The following is a 15503-nucleotide window of genomic DNA, read 5'->3' on the forward strand; positions in this document are numbered from 1 at the left end:
AGGCTGTGTGATGGGGGCAGAGTCCGGCAGCTGTTTGTCCAGCCAGGTCTGTGACCTTCCTGGAATCACTCTGGCCTCCCTACCCCCACCTCCCCATCCCCAGGCCGAGGCCCAGACAGATGTGGAAATCATTGGGTTTTTATTAATTTCATAACTGGGAAATTCCATGCACAAATCAAGTACACAGGGCAAGAGGGAGGGGTAGGAACAGAGCAGAGGCAAGGAGGGCTTTGGGGAGAAGGCCAATGAGCAGCCAGCCCTGCTGACACCAGCTCTGGGGTTTCCCCAGCTTGTGTACACTTCACTCTGGCCTCCTGGAACCCAGGATTTATGTAGCTGGGAGTGAGGATGGGTCATGGGGGCTGAGGTGAATGTTCAGAGGTAGGAGAGATGGCAGGTCCTGACAGGACAGCAAAGGGGTCATAATCAGAGGGGCAAAAAGTTCAGGACGCCTGCCAGGTGCTCTCTCAGCCAGGGCTGCAGGCGGAAGAGATTGATGTGGAAGTCTCTGGGTGGCGGGACACCCGGGGGAGCCTTTTTGCGGGAGTTTTTATTGGTGGTGTCAGCACAGGGGTTGTAAAGACCCCAGCTCACCAGGCCCACCTGGAAGACAAGAGAGAATGCGTCAGCAGACTGCAGAAGTCCTCGCGCCTGTAATTCTAACTGCTCAGGAGGCTTGAGATCTGAGGATGGAGGTTTGAAGCCAGCTGGGGCAGGAACGCTCATGAGACTCTTATCTCCAATGAACCAGCAAAAAGCCAGAAGTGAAGCTGTGGCTCAAGTGGTAGAGTGCTGGTCTTGAGTGAAAAAGTTGATGGACAACACCACCCAAGTCCTGAGTTCAAGGCCCAATACATGCATGTGCGCGCACACGCGCACACACACACACACACACACACATACACACACACAGCCTCCTTATATCCTCAGCCAGATGGAGATTCACTCTGGTAGCTCCCCCCTTCTCACCTGAAAAAACCTGAATCTCCGCTCAAGGAAAACTGCTCCCCCAGATTCTCCTGTGGGTAAAGAGTAACAAGAGGTAGTGTTACCCAGGGCAGAGCACTGGTGTCCTGACATGCTGGTCTGGGGAACACAGTGGACTTCGCCCCTCCTCTCCCCGGAAATACAGGCATGGACACACACCTTTGCAGGTATTGGCATCTCCCGGCATTCCGCTGCACAAGAACTGATCTGTCACCACCTGTGTGACATCCGTCAAGTTGGGGAAGGTTTTTTTGTCTGCAGAGACTACCTGAATACAGCTTGTCCTCTGCAGGAGGTAGGGGTGAGGGAGAAAAGAGTGGAATGAAGGATCCAGACAACACTTGGCTGACTGGCTGGGCCTGGGAGAAGGAGTGACTTCAGCCATAAGGAGGAAGTTGCCAGAGCCAGGAGGATGAAGAACAATATTCTGGAGGTTGCCTCCAGGTGATTTCAGGGTTCCCAATGAAAGACCCTCACCTGTAGCCCTGTTTTGAGGTTAATGTTCAGCTTGTTCCCATTCAGGGCCACAAAATGGGCAGGAATGCTCTGCTGGCTCAGAAGTTCTTTCTCTGCCATCAAGGAGAAAGGGGTTTCAGCACAGATCCCTTTACTGCGGACTGCTGCCCAGCTCCCGTGAACAAGCCCACAGCCTGGCACCAGTGCCTCACACCTGTAATCCAAGCTAATCTGAGGATGTTGAGATCTGAATATGGAGACCGGAAGTCAACCCAGGCAGGAAAATCTGTGAGCCTCTTATTGCCAATTAGACATCAAAAATCCAAAGAGGAGCTGTGGGGCTCAAGTAGTAGAGTGCCAATTTTTTTTTTGCCAGTCCTGGGCCTTGAACTCAGGGCCTGAGCACTGTCCCTGACTTATTTTTTTTTGTTGTTCAAGGCTAGCACTCTACCACTTGAGCCACAGCACCACTTCTGGCCATTTCCTATATATGTGATGCTGAGGCATCGAACCCAGGGCTTCATGTATACGAGGCGAGCACTCTTGCCACTAGGCCATATTCCCAGCCCCAAGAGTGCCAATCTTGAGTGAAAAAAATCTAAGGGACAGCACCCAGGCCTTGAGTTCAAGCCCTAGTACTGGTGGTTGATAGATAACACCCAAGCACCCAAGCAAGCACCAGCATCACACACACACACACACACACACACACACACACACACACACACACTGCTCCCAGCTCCTCGCTCACCATGGTCCTGACAAGTGCTGCCCTGCGGCTTCCTCAAGGCCACGTTGGCCTCCATGGTGCAGGGAAGGCAGATGGGCCTGGGGAGAGGAATGAGCGTCACGCTGGCTCAGCCTCAGTATCCCCTCTCCACCTGACCGGAGTCCTCTCCTGCGCAGCATGCTTTCCCGTCCCACGCTCGGATACCTGGCATGGCTAGACATCTTCACTTTCGTGGCCAGCTTCAGCAAGGCGATGTCATCACCATAGAACTCCAGGATCCCCTGGTCCTTCTTTGCGTGGACATCAAACCCCGGGGAGATGATTGCCTTCTCCACGAGGAATTCTTTGCCCCACTGGGAGTTGGGATCCCCTGCAACAGTATGGTGAATGAGGCTGGACCAGGGCTCCTGAAAGGGCCAGAGCCGGGTGCGAAGAGTTCAGGGTCAGGAGCCCAGGACAGCCCCTTGCCTTACCCACATTGACCCTCCAAAAGGAACTGTTGGCAGCTTGGTGGAAGCAGTGAGCTGCCGTCAGGACCCACTGGTCGGAGATGAGGGCTCCCCGGCAGGTCTCCTGGTGCTTGGGCTGCAGGCAACAGGCCATAGTCAAGGGCTGGCCCATGTTTGCTTTCACCTTTGGGATCCAAGCCCCACCTTCCTTCCTGTTACCTTAAAAGTGACATGCCAGGGTGTCCTCTCCTGGTCAGAGGCATTGGCTGACATGTTCCCCACCCCACAGATGGTGTCTGTGAGCCTGGAGACGTCTGTGGGGGTGAAGATCAGAGGGAGAGGAAGGCATCGGAGGGACACCGTGTCTGAGACCCTGGCTGGCCCCTCGCCAGCCTCCCCGGCTGCAGGGAGGGCAAAGCTCACGCACCTAGCATGTGCTCAAAGACCTGCTGCAGAGCCTGCTTGTCCTGCAGGATGAAGGCATGTCTCTCACCATCCTTCTTCGACCCCAGCTCATTCAGTTCTCTCCAGTCCACATCCAGCTTCCCCACCCCGATGGCATAGATGTCTGATGGAGAGAAGGGGACACACCAGAACCCTGGGGCTGAGTGGCTACTCCAAGTTAGGAGGCCATGTCGACAAACCCCCTCCTGGGCTGGTTCTTGCCTGCTTCATCCCTGCCACCTCCCTGGCTTTGCTTCCTACCACTCCCCACCCTAGGCCCTCCCTGAGAAGCCTTCTTGAGATTTCTCGTATCCATGGGCATGCTGCCATTACAGGCCACCTCCGGCCTCTCTCTACCTAACTGACTCTCCCTCAGATCCACACAGCTTACTTTCTCAGCTTTGGCTCAAATGTCACCTCAGCCGATGCCCTTTGTCTAAAACTTCAACGCCATAGACCTCGCTCTGCTCTACTTCATATCACGTTCCATGTCACCTGTCTTCTGCATGCTTTGTGATTTCCTTATTCATCCTGTGTATTGCCTAGAACGGGTAGAATCCTAACCCCTAAGACCCGGGAATGTGACTTTCATTGGATGATTGTTGATGTAATTGAGTTCAGATGAGGACTGGGGACCGGTGGTTCACATCTGTCGAGCTAGCTACTTAAAAGAGGCCAAGATCTGAGGCACATGGTTTGAAGCCAGCCTAGGCAGCAAAATGTGTATGACTCTATTTCCAATTAGCCATCAGAGGTGGGGTGCGCCAGACTGGAGGTGTGGCTTAAGGAGTAGAGTGCCAGTAGTAAGTGAAAAAGCTGAGCAAGAGTACAAGGCCCTGAATACAAGCCTTGGTAGCAGCACACATACACACACACATTCACACACGATGAGGTCATGTTGGATTGGATTAGGGTAAGCCTAATCCACTACCTTCTATTATTAGATAATAGGAAGGAGAGATAGCAGAGTGGCTCACTAGTAGGGCACCTGCTTAACAAGTATGAGATCCTGGGTTCAATTCTCTGTAAAAAAAAAAAAAAAAAAAGAGTTGGTTTTAATTGTGTGTGTATGTGCCAGTCCTGGGCTTGAACTCAGGGCCTGAGCGCCGTCCCTGAGCTTTTTCAGCTCAAGGCTTGATGCTCTACCACTTGAGTCATAGCTCTGCTCCCAGTTTTTTTTTGGGGGGGAGGGGTGATTAATTGGAGATAAGAGTCTCATGGGGGCTGGGAATATGGCCTAGTGGTAAAGTGCTCGCCTTGTATACATGAAGCCCTGGGTTTGATTCCTCAGCACCACGTATATAGAAAAAAGCCAGAAGTGGCACTGTGGCTCAAGTGGTAGAGTGCTAGCCTTGAGCACAAACAAGCCAGGGGACGGTGCTCAGACCCTGAGTCCACGCCCCAGGCCTGCAAAATAAAAAAAAAAAAGAAACTATCCAACAGTCTCATGGACTTTCCTGCCTCAGATCTTCACTGGCACCTGGCTTGCAAAAAGTTTTCACAGCCAGGTGCTAGTGGCTCACGCCTATAATCCTGGCTACTCAGGAAGCTGAGATCTGAGGGTGGTGGTTCAAAGCCAGCCTGGGCAGGAAAGTCTGTAAGACTCTCATCTCCAGTAAACTACTCAGAAAAAGCTGGAAGAGGTGCTGTGGCTCAAGTGGTACAGTGCTAGCCTTATGCACAGAGAAGCTCAGGAAGAGAGCCCAAGCCCTGAGGTTAAGCCGCAGGACCAGCAAAAAAAAAAAAAGTTTTCATTGTTTTTGCAGAACAGGGGCTTGACTTCATGGCCTGCGCTTCTTAGGCTAGCACCCTATCACTCGAGCCATACTTCCAGCCATTATTTTGGAGATGTTTCACAGACTTCTGTTTGGACTGGCTTTGAACTATAAGTCTCCAGATTTCAGCCTCCTGAGTAGCTAGGGTTACAACCTTGAGCCACCATCTCCAATTAATTGGTAAAAAGCTGAATTGGAGGGATGGCTAAAGGGGTAAGAGTGTCAGCAGTGAGCAGGCCAAGTGAAGACAAGGCCCTGAGTTCAAGCTCTATGACTTTTTTTTTTTTTTTTTTTTTTGCCAGTCCATCAAGGCTAGCACTCTGCCACTTGAGCCACAGCGCCACTTCTGGTCATTTTCTGTATATGTGGTGCTGGGGAGTTGAACCCAGGGCTTCATGTATGTGAGTCAAGCACTCTTGCCACTAGGCCATATCCCCAGCTGAGTTCAAGCTCTAGTACCAGCAAAACTAGGGTCTGAGAGATAGGAATAAAAACCACCTCTTTTCATTGGACTAACTGCACATGCTGGCCTCAGAGTATGACTGCCAGAGAGAACGCCCTTAAAGTAGTCCATAGATCTGTCTTCTACAGCCCCAACAGTGGGAGCACCAACAGTGGGAGCACCAACAGTGGGAGCACCAAAAGGGTCATTTCCAGTAGGGTTTCTTGGAGCATTTTTGTTTGGTTTCTTGTGTATTCATTCATGGGGTGTGTGTGTGTGTGTGTGTGTGTGTGTGTGTGTGTGTGTGTGTGTGTGTGTGTGTGTGTACACCCTGTACTGAGGATTGAACTCAGTCCTTGGGCTTGAACTCACAGCCTGAGCACTGTCCCTGAGCTTCTTTTGCTCAAGGCTAGCACTGTACCACTTGAGCCACAGTGCCACCTCTGGCTTTTTCTGCTTATGTCGTACTGAGGAATCAAACCCAGGGCTTCATGCATGCTAGGTGAGCACTCTACCACTAAGCCACATTCCCTGCCCCTCTCGCTTAGCTTTTTCTTCACTCAAGGCTGATGCTCTACCACTTGAGCTATTCTTCCATGTCCAGCATTTTGCTGGTTAATTGGAGATAAGAGTTAAGGATTTTGCCTGCCTCAGTCTGGCTTCCAAACTCAATCCTGAAATCTCAGCTTCCTGAGTAGCTAGGATTACCGGCATGAGTCATTTATGTATTCTGCAGTGCTGGGGGCCACAGTAAGTCATGCTAAGCAAATGCTCTACCACTGAGCTAACCCCCCTAGATCCTTTATTCTATTTTGTTCTATTTACTTTTTGGTAATATTGGTGATTGAATTTAGGCTTTGTGCCTGCTACTTCTAGGCAGGCCCTCTTATCTATCACTTGAGCCACACCTCACCTCTCCTTTTTAATCAGAGCGTTAACCCTTGCTCGGATACCTAAAGAGGGAGTGGGTAAGAACTTAGTTATGTCTTCCTTGGCCCTGTGAGTTTTAAAGAAGAATCAGCTTACCCTTAAGGCCAGTGAGGATGCAAAGAAGAACTAAGGACAAGATGAAGTTTGGAGACTGAAAATTACCTTTTCCCAACTGGATGTTTCTCACTCCAAAATTCTTTTCTTTGGATTGGAAGTATAGCTCATGCCTAGCATTAATGAGCTATAGATAAATGATAGATGATAGATAGATTCTTTTTGTTTTCCTGGTCAAAGGTCAGGGCAATTATATGTAGTCGAAGCCCGTGGAGTTGTTTTTTTGTTTTGTTTTTTTTCCCAGAAGCCACACCCGTCAAAGCCTTGTTAGCTATGTCCACTACTAAGAGGGGAACAGCAGGGACAGGCCCTTGCAAGGCATCTGAGCCCCTTCTTCCTGGAAGGTTTGCTGAAACATGAGAAGGTGGTGAGAACACTGACGTGATGGTTGCTGCAAAGGCTGTTGGGTACTGAGTGGTTTTTCCGTTCCAGACAACATTTCTCTCAGTATCTTGCGTTATCTGCCTAGGAGACACGTCCTGCTACTGCTTCCAGCTCACACAGGAAGTAACTGTCCACAACCCAGCCCACTGAGAATAAAAACAAGATGGAGCCCATGGGAAGTTTAACTCCAGACTCTCCCAGCCAATTCCACACAGAACAATAGGTTTCAATCTGTTGAAGAAAGCCTGACACTGGTGACTCATGCTGAGTAGCCTAGCTACTCAGGAGGTTGAGATCTGAGGGTCATGGTTCAAAGCCAATTGGGGCAGGAAACTCTGTGAGACTCTTATCTCCAACTAATCATAGGAGAAGCCAAAAGTGGTGCTGTGGCTCAAGTGGTAGAGCACTAACTTTGAGCAACAGGAGCTCAGGGACAGCACCTAAGGCCATAATTCAAGCCTAGGACCAGAAGGAAAAACAAACTGTTGAAGATGTGCTGGGATCCCTGACTGAGAACACGGTGCCCTGCTCCGCTAGGACAGCACAGATGGGGTGGGGAACAGAGGCTCACCCAGGTAGTCATTCCTATTTGGCTTGATTTTCAATAATTCCATGATGTCATCAACTGCTCGTACGGGAGAACCACCCATGTTGGACTTTCCTAGAACAGAGAAGGAAAGGAGTTCACAATCTGAGCTGGGTACCAGTGGCTCATACCTATAACCCTTGCTGCTCAGAAGGCTAAGATCTGAGGATGGTGGTTAAAGCTAGCCTGGGCAGGACAGTCCATGAGACTCTTAACTCCAATTAACCACCAAAAACTAGGAGTAGAGCTGTAACTCAAGCAGTAGAGCACTAGCCTTGAGCAAAAAAAAAAAAAAAAGCTCAGGAACAGTGCCCAAGTCCTGGGTTCAAGCCCCAGGACTGGCACACACACAAAAAAATCGACACTCTGAGCACATGTCAGGATTCCACAAAGTCCCAGAAGTATGAAAATACATTTAGCCCACCTAAGCCAAACCAGTTCAAAACATACCTCTTACTAATTTTTTTTTACATTCTAGGCAATGAGCTAGGGGCCTCATATGCTTTTTCTCATTTAATTCTCATGAAACCCCAGGAAGTGTGGGTGTTCAGATTTGACCTGATTTCATCGATGAGGAAACTAAGTCCTGGAGGAGCAACATCATTTGGTTGAGGGGCCAAGGCCATAGCCATCACAGACAGCTGCTTCCACTCATGCCCCTCACATCCTGCCCAGGACCTGCATCTCCTCCATCTAGTGGGATGTGGCCTCCCAGGGAGCAACAGGAACCCACATGTCCTAACCACAGACCAGTGTTCGAACAACATTAAGATCCCTTAAAGTAGTTGTCTGTAGGGGCTGAGAATATGGCCTCGTGGCAAACGTGCTTGCCTTGTATACATGAGGCCCTGGGTTCGATTCCCCAGCACCACATATACAAAAAACGGCCAGAAGTGGCGCTGTGGCTCAAGTGGCAGAGTGCTAGCCTTGAGCAAAAAGAAGCCAGGGACAGTGCTCAGGCCCTGAGTCCAAGCCCCAGGACTGGCCAAAAAGAAAAAAAAAGATTAGTTCTCTGTAAATATCCTGCAGGGAAGGAGAGCAGCAATCATTATGGTCATCATCATTAACACCATTTCTGTTTTGTGAATAAGATACTGAAGTTGGATTCCTGTGGGTCACACCTGTAATCCTAGCTACTGAGATCTGAGGATTGTCATTCAAAGCCAGCCTGGGCAGAAAAGTCCATGAGATTCTTACCTCCAATTAACCACCAAAAAGCTGGAAGTGGAGGTGTGGCTCAAGTTGTAGCCTTGAGTGGAAAAAAAAAAAAAAAACTAAAGAAAGGACCATGTCTAGGCCCTGAGTTCAAGCTTCAGTACCAACATACACACACACACACACACACACACACACACACACACACACACACACACACACACACACACACACACACACACCCCAGGTTGGAGGGTGTGTGGTTTACATGGTAGAGTGTTAGGCAAGCAAGTAAACCAAACCAGTATGAGTTCAAACCCCTCTCTGGTAATAAGAAAAACACGGGCTGGGAATACGGCCTAGTAGCAAGAGTGTTTGCCTTGTATACATGAAGCCCTGGGTTCGATTCCTCAGCACCACATATATAGAAAATGGCCAGAAGTGGCGCTGTGGCTCAAGTGGCAGAGTGCTAGCCTTGAGCAAAAAGAAGCCAGGGACAGTGCTCAGGCCCTGAGTCCAAGGCCCAGGACTGGCCAAAAAAAACAAAAACAAAAACAAAAACAAAAAAAAAAACCACAAGAAAAACACACAGAAAATCTCATGCACTGATAAATTAAAAAAAAAAACCTCAAAATATAACAAGACTCAGATATGAGTTTATTTTATATTAGTTTAACGTCAGTATTGTTCAACTTATTTCTTTGAAATGCATTTTCTATGAAGACTAAAAACAAGAGAGCTAGGCGCTAGTGGCTCACACCTATAATCCTAGCTGCTCAGAAGGCTGGGATCTGAGAGTCACAGTTCAAAGCCAGCCTGGGCAGGAAAGTCCGTGAGACTCTTATCTCCAATTAATTGTCAGAAAACCGAAAGTGGTGCTGTGACTCAAGTGGTAGAGCACTAGCCTTGAGCTGAAGAGCTCAGGGACAGCACCCAGGCCCAGAGTTCAAGCCCCATGACCAACAAAGAGGGACAGAGAGACAGAGAGAGAGAGAGAGAGAGGCAGAGGGAGAAGCAGGATGCAGAGCTTCTGAGCCAGTATTGATGTGCCTTCTACTATTCCAGACCCACTGTTAGAGAACACCCTACCTACTACCTACCATCTGTTAGCAGGATGATGGCATGTCGGATTTCCTGCCAGGCCATTGTTCCTATGCCCAGGCGATCCATTTGGTTGTTCATCATGATGTAGACACTGTTTAGGGCATCATAGATGTTGGTCCCAGTTCCATTTTTATGATCTAGAATACACCAAAAGGAAGAACTCTCATAAATCTCCCACCTACCACATGAGGGCAAGAAATTACTCTTCCCCAACCCATAAAAAATTTAAAAGCCAAAGGACAGTACCCAGACCCTAGTACTGGCACCAAAAAAAGAAAGGAAGGAAACCTGGCACCAGTGGCTCAAGCCTGTAATCATAACTACTCAGGAGGCAGAGATCTGAGGATCCCAGTTCAAAGCCAGCCTGGGCAAGAAAGTCTGTGAGACTCTTGTCTCCAACTATCACCAAAAAGCCAGAAGTGGAGCTGTGGCTCAATTGGTACAGCACTAGCCCTGAACAGAAATCTATGGGACATAGTCTAGGCCCTGAGTTCAAGCCCCGGGATGGGGCTTGAATAAATGAATAAATAAAAGAGCCCAATGCCAGTGGCTCATGCCTGCAATTCTAGCTACTCAGGAAGCTGAGATCTGAGGAACTCAGTTCAAAGCCAGCCCAGGCAGAAAAGTCCCTGTGAGATTATTATCTCCAATTCACCACTCAAAATCCGAAGTGAAGCTGTGGTTCAGAGTGGTAGAGTGCTAGCCTTGGGTAAAAAGAATTCAGAGACAGCACCCAGGCCCTGAATTCAAGCCTCACAACCACCAAAAACTAACTAAATGCCTTCTTCCTAACACATGCTCATCGCATAACCCCCACCTAGATTCAAAGGTGGGATTCCCACAAAACTTGGGTTGTGTTAGCGATTTGCTGCATGGTACCCAGGCAGTTTCCACTGCATGCAGGTGCTAAGAATGCTTTAGTCTGCTGTGCTGAGCAATGACAAGCAGACCATATGGTTTGTGCATGTTCATGGTGCTGAAGACCTATACCATGCACTTAGACTTGCAGTGCAACCGTCATTCATGAAGTAAGGACATGGCCATGGAAGCTACTGTCTGTGGTCACCAAGCTCAGCCTCCTATCACCCTCGCTTGATGACAGCCCTACCTTGATAGTTCGCATTTTCCAGACTGCTGGCCACTTCCGTCACATCCCCAGATTTGTCACTCAGGATGGACATGATGATTTTGGATCGTGAGGCAAATGTGATGATGGCAACATTGACATTGATGTCAAAGCTGAAGATCTGGGGAGGGAGGACAGGTGAGAGGCAGCATGAGGCTCCCAACCCAAGGGGGAGGTGCTCAGAGAACCAGGAAGGAGACAGAGAACCTAGATCTAGCCCGACAAGCGCAAGGCACTTATTAAGAAACTGCAGCTTGACTGAGGGATGGGGGGGGAGGGAAGGAAAGCGGGAGAAAAATGAGGGAGGGGGTAATAAGTATAACAAGAAATGCGCTCACTACCTTATGTATGTAACTGTAACCCCTCTGTATATCACCTTGACAATAAAATTAAACTTTAAAAAATCTATATAAAATGCAAAAAAAATAAATAAACTGCAGCTTGAAAGACACCAGGAAAGTAACATTTCTTCAGCCTCTATTCTGTGTGTGTGCATACCCAAGTGTGGGCCTGTACTGGGGCTTGAACTCAGGGCCTGAGCACTGTCCCTTAGCTTTTTTGCTCAAGATTAGCACTCTACCAGTTGAGCCACAGCTTTACTTCTGATATTTGCTGGTTAATTGGAGGGAAGAGTCTCATGGACTTTCCTGCCTGGGCTGGCTTCGAACTGCAATCCTCAGATTACAGCTTCCTGAGTGGCTAAGATAACAGTGTGCTTGGTGTGATCTTTAAGTTATTGATTTAATTCTAATGAAATTGTTCAACCGGAATCTCAGGATCTTATTGCTCTACGTGGAAACTTCTGCATCTAGCTGCCGAATTCCTGGTATTCCCCAGCCCCCTGCCCAGTGCCTGACACACAGCAGGTATCTGTGAGAAATGAAAACCATACTTAGATGAGTTGAATTCATGATCCTAGCATAGCATGAATAACATCTGGGAAGACATCTGGGAGGAAGCAAACTGTGGGTGGGACTTTGATGAAGGAGGGAAACTGAGGGGGCCAGGAGGCTCCTTGGGGTGCAGTCTCATCATCCTCACCCTGTCCACCATGAGAGAGGCGCTCTCCTTGAAGATCTCAAAGTCCTCTTCTGACACACTCTGTGAGGCATCCAGAAGCAGGTAGAGGTTCAGGTGGCCAGAACGCTGGATTTGGATCTTACGACCCAAACTTTCTGGGGAGAATTCACATGACCCCCTTCTTTGTGTGTCCTGGCTAAGGGTGTCCAGATTCCCGGCCAGCCCTTTAGTCACTGAGCCCCCTGGAGGCTCCCCAGCCTCAAGGAAGGCTTCCTTCCTCCCCTGCTCCTCCCAGGCCTGGCCTTTCCTGCCTCCACCCTGGGCACTCACCCTTCCTCTTCTGGGTGGGGTTAGTGGCTCCAAGCAGGTGAGAAAAGGAGGCGCCCAGGGCGGGGGCCACATCCTCTGGGAAGTCATAGGAGTAGGGCTCTGTGGGAAGAGCCACAAGATGAGCCAGGGCCAGGGTCGCAGGGAGTGCCCAGAGTCTCAGGAGGAGGGCGGCACGGCTACTCACGGCGGCAGATGGGCTCAGTCCCGCTCCAGACCCCATTGCTCTGGCACTCCCGCTCCGCAGACCCCGTCAGCACCAGATTCGAGGAGCAGCGGTAGCTGACCTTGTACCCCAGGCCAAATCGGGAGCCCGTCCTCACTGCACCCACTGAAGTGCCTGGGTTGGGGCAGTGGTCAGCTACAGGTGGACAGCAACAAAGAGATAGCAGTGAGCAGGGTGCCACTGCCCTCCTCCTCCCCCCATTTTCCTCCTTTCCAGACCCCCAGAGCCGCCAGAGTCTCTCAGGAGATGCCAGGGCATGCATGGAGAACCTTCCACAGGATGAAGTACTCAGAATTGAGCAGTTTCAACCAGCCACCGAAATGTCCCAGCCCTTGGCTTCCTCTTGTCTGCCCCAGATCCCAGGGTAGATGCTAGCCAAGGAGCCCTATTCTGCCAGATGGAAAATACTAGCAAGCCAGTGGTGGTGCACACCTGTAATCCTAGCTAATCAGGAGGCTGAGATCTGAGGATCAGAAGCCAGACCAGCAGGAAAGTCTATAAGACTCTTATCTCCAATTAACCACCTCAAATCTGGAAGTAGTGGTGTAGCTCAAGTGGTAGAGTACTAGCCTTGAGCAAGAAAGCTAAGGGACGGGTCCAAGTCCTAAGTTCAAGCTCCAGTACAAGGGGAGATAGAGAGAGACAGAGACAGAGAGAGGGGGAGAGAGAGAGGAGAGAGAGAGAGAGAAGAGAGAGAGAGAGATAAACTAGATAAGTATATGGAGCCTTCATGTCAAATCTGAAGCTCAGCATCTTAGCACCAACTACTGGGGCAGGTTCCTGCAGATCAGTGATCAGTGACCCATAGACCTCCATTTACCCAAACCTGGGCCCCTGTCTCTATATTGGCTCCAAGGTTCCCTGGGAGCCCCCAGCCCCCATGCAACCCAGCACTCAAGCTCTCACCTCCATTGTCGCACACGGCCGTCTCTCCATCCCACATGCCATTGGGACGACACTGGCGCACAGGCGAGCCCCGCAGCGTGAAGCCATCCTCACATTCAAAGCTCAGATTGCCACCCACAGGATAGGACCCCAACCGAGGGGTGTACACGCCGTTCTCAAAGGTGACAGGTGCTGGGCAGCGAACAGCTAGAGGGAGAGAGGTGGAGGAGTCAGGGATACATGGCCAGAGGCGGGCTGGGTGTGCCACAGGTGATGATCCCGTGGGAACCCATGAAGGTGACCAATTGGTTGTTAAACACCTTGAGAGCTGAGCACCGGTGGCTCATCCTGGCTACTCAGGAGGCTGAGATCTGAGGATCACTATTTAAAGCCAGCCAAGACAGGAGACTCTTATCTCCAAGTAACCAGAAAGAAGAGCTGGAAGTGGAGCTCTGGTGAAAAAGCTAAGGGACAACACCCAGGCCCTGAGTTCAAGCCCCTGTACAGCGCACACACACACACACACACACACACACACACACACACACACACACACACCAAATTGAAGCATGTAGATTACTGTTTTAGGTAACCAGTTGAATATTGGCAGGTGTTTTTTTTTTTTTCTTTTTTCTTTTTTGTGGAGTTAGTGGTACTGGGATTTGAAGTCAGGGCCTCACACTTTTGCTTAGCTTTTGTTGTTGTTGTTGTTGTGGGGCTTGAACTCAGGGCCTGGGCACTGCCCCTGAGCTCTTTTTTGTTTTGTTTTGTTTTGGTTTGGTTTTTTGCCAGTCCTGGGGCTTGAACTCAGGGCCTGAGCACTGTCCCTGAGCTTCTTTTTGCTCAAGGCTAGCACTCTACCACTTGAGCCACAGCGCCACTTCCAGCTTTTTCTATATACGTGGTGCTGAGGAATTGAACCCAGGGCTTCATATATACCAGAAGAGCACTTTACCACTAGGCCATATTCCCAGCCCCTGCCCCTGAGCTCTTTTTCTCAAGGCTAGCACTCTACCACAGCACCACTTCTGGTTTGCTGGTGGTTAATTGGAGATAAGAGTCTTACAGACTTTCCTGCTTGGGCTAGTTTTGAACTGCGATCCTTGGATCTCAGCCTCCTGAATAGCGAGGACTACAGATGTGAGTCACCAGCACCTGGCTTCTTGCTTAGCTTTTCCATTCAAGGATGCTACTACCATTTGAGCTTTATCTCCACTTCCAGGCTTTGGTGGTGGTGGTGGCTAATTGGCTATCAGAGTCTTACTCTGGCCAGGTGTGGGGAGGGACGGTCCTCTGGCAGAGGTCCTTCTGAAAATGTCACCTCCGTACTCCTAACTATCCAGGAGGATGAAATCTGAGGATCCAAGTTCAAAGGTAGCTAGAGCAAAAAGTCAGTAAGACTCTGATAGCCAATTAGCCACTCCTCAATGAAAGCTCTGGGCTGGCCCGGGAAGACACAAAACGAAGCCCAAGAGGAGCCTCACGTTTGCACACTGCCTTCACAAGCCGGGTGGATCTCAGGGTGGCCCCTGGGGTCTGCCATTGTCCATTGCTCTTGCAAAGCCTGGTGGCTGGGGATGGGTAACTGCCCCGGGGGCAGGAGTAGATGAGGCGGCTCCCAGGGGTCCAGCCGTTGCTGAGAGTGAAGGTGCCACCAGAGATATTCACATTCTGAGAGCAGGAGGGTGCAGCAGCGGCGGCTACCAGACCTGGGGGTGGGGGACAGCAACAGAGCAAGGGTCACACAGATGAGACGAGGCAGCTGGAGAGACTGTCCCTCTCACACAGGGACTCAACCTGGGAACAACAGCGTTATCTCCCTCCCCTGACTCCTACCTGGGCACAGGAGCAGCAGGTATAGGGAAATCGGCAGTGGGTCCATGGTGTCCACCCGGGGCGGGAAGAATGGAGAACCAGGGGAGAGAAAAGGTCATCTGACTTCCCGAAAACCAGCCAGAGCTGGCTCAGCAACTGTTTCATTTGCTGCCAGAACATGAAAACTAGGGAGTGGCAAAGGGGATGGTCTTTGCTTAGGAAAATAATAATAATGAATAATAAGCAGGGATTAGGGACTGAGCGGAGAAGCAACTGCTCTGCTCTTCTTCCCTAAGTCCAACACAATCACAGTGTCAGTAGTTCAACACCGTAGGTTTGGCTTTCATCTCCCAAGCACCTGCCTCACGTAACTACACTTGCGGGCACGTACGCACGCGTGTGCACGCACACAGAGCACTTGCCTGAATAGTCTAAAGTACGCAATCTCACAGCCATCCAAGGTATTGCAAAACATTTTATTTCAGTAAAGTGGGAATTTTCACTGGGGTTTTGCCAAATAGATTTGATTTCTTAGGAGCCTGGGACAA

At 50.0% G+C, this 15503-nt stretch overlaps 1 protein-coding gene across 2 annotated transcripts; it reads right to left on the reverse strand.

Moving 5' to 3' along the window:
- Window positions 1-122: 122 nt before the first annotated feature.
- Window positions 123-15216, reverse strand: C2 (complement C2). 2 transcript variants are annotated; one of them, XM_048348121.1, is made up of 18 exons: window positions 14977-15216; window positions 14625-14849; window positions 13162-13347; window positions 12217-12390; window positions 12036-12131; window positions 11724-11860; window positions 10665-10803; window positions 9553-9693; window positions 7283-7372; window positions 3050-3190; window positions 2842-2936; window positions 2647-2758; window positions 2378-2543; window positions 2195-2271; window positions 1465-1556; window positions 1147-1273; window positions 970-1019; window positions 123-603 (listed from the first exon to the last, which is right to left on the reverse strand). In XM_048348121.1, exons 1-18 carry the CDS (start codon window positions 15020-15022, stop codon window positions 427-429), a joined length of 2271 nt encoding a protein of 756 aa, XP_048204078.1. In that variant the 5' UTR covers window positions 15023-15216; the 3' UTR covers window positions 123-426. The 2 variants fall into 2 exon arrangements, with proteins under 2 accessions (XP_048204078.1, XP_048204077.1); XM_048348120.1 differs by having other exon boundaries at window positions 11724-11857; window positions 12033-12131; window positions 14977-15214.
- Between the last annotated feature and the right edge of the window lie 287 nt (window positions 15217-15503).

This window comes from Perognathus longimembris, chromosome 6, assembly GCF_023159225.1.
Source record: "Perognathus longimembris pacificus isolate PPM17 chromosome 6, ASM2315922v1, whole genome shotgun sequence".
Lineage (NCBI taxonomy): Eukaryota > Metazoa > Chordata > Mammalia > Rodentia > Heteromyidae > Perognathus > Perognathus longimembris.

What these genes read in the sequence shown, in the direction of transcription:
- C2 (XM_048348121.1), bottom strand. Translation starts at nt 15,022, where the DNA reads ATGGACCCACTGCCGATTTCCCTATACCTGCTGCTCCTGTGCCCAG. An exon ending in TAACCCCACCCAGAAGAGGA is followed by an intron (nt 11,861 to 12,035) that starts AGGGTGAGTGCC and finishes GTGAATTCTCCC; the next exon opens with CAGAAAGTTTGGGTCGTAAG. An exon ending in CTTTTGGAGGGTCAATGTGG is followed by an intron (nt 2,544 to 2,646) that starts GTAAGGCAAGGG and finishes ATACTGTTGCAG; the next exon opens with GGGATCCCAACTCCCAGTGG.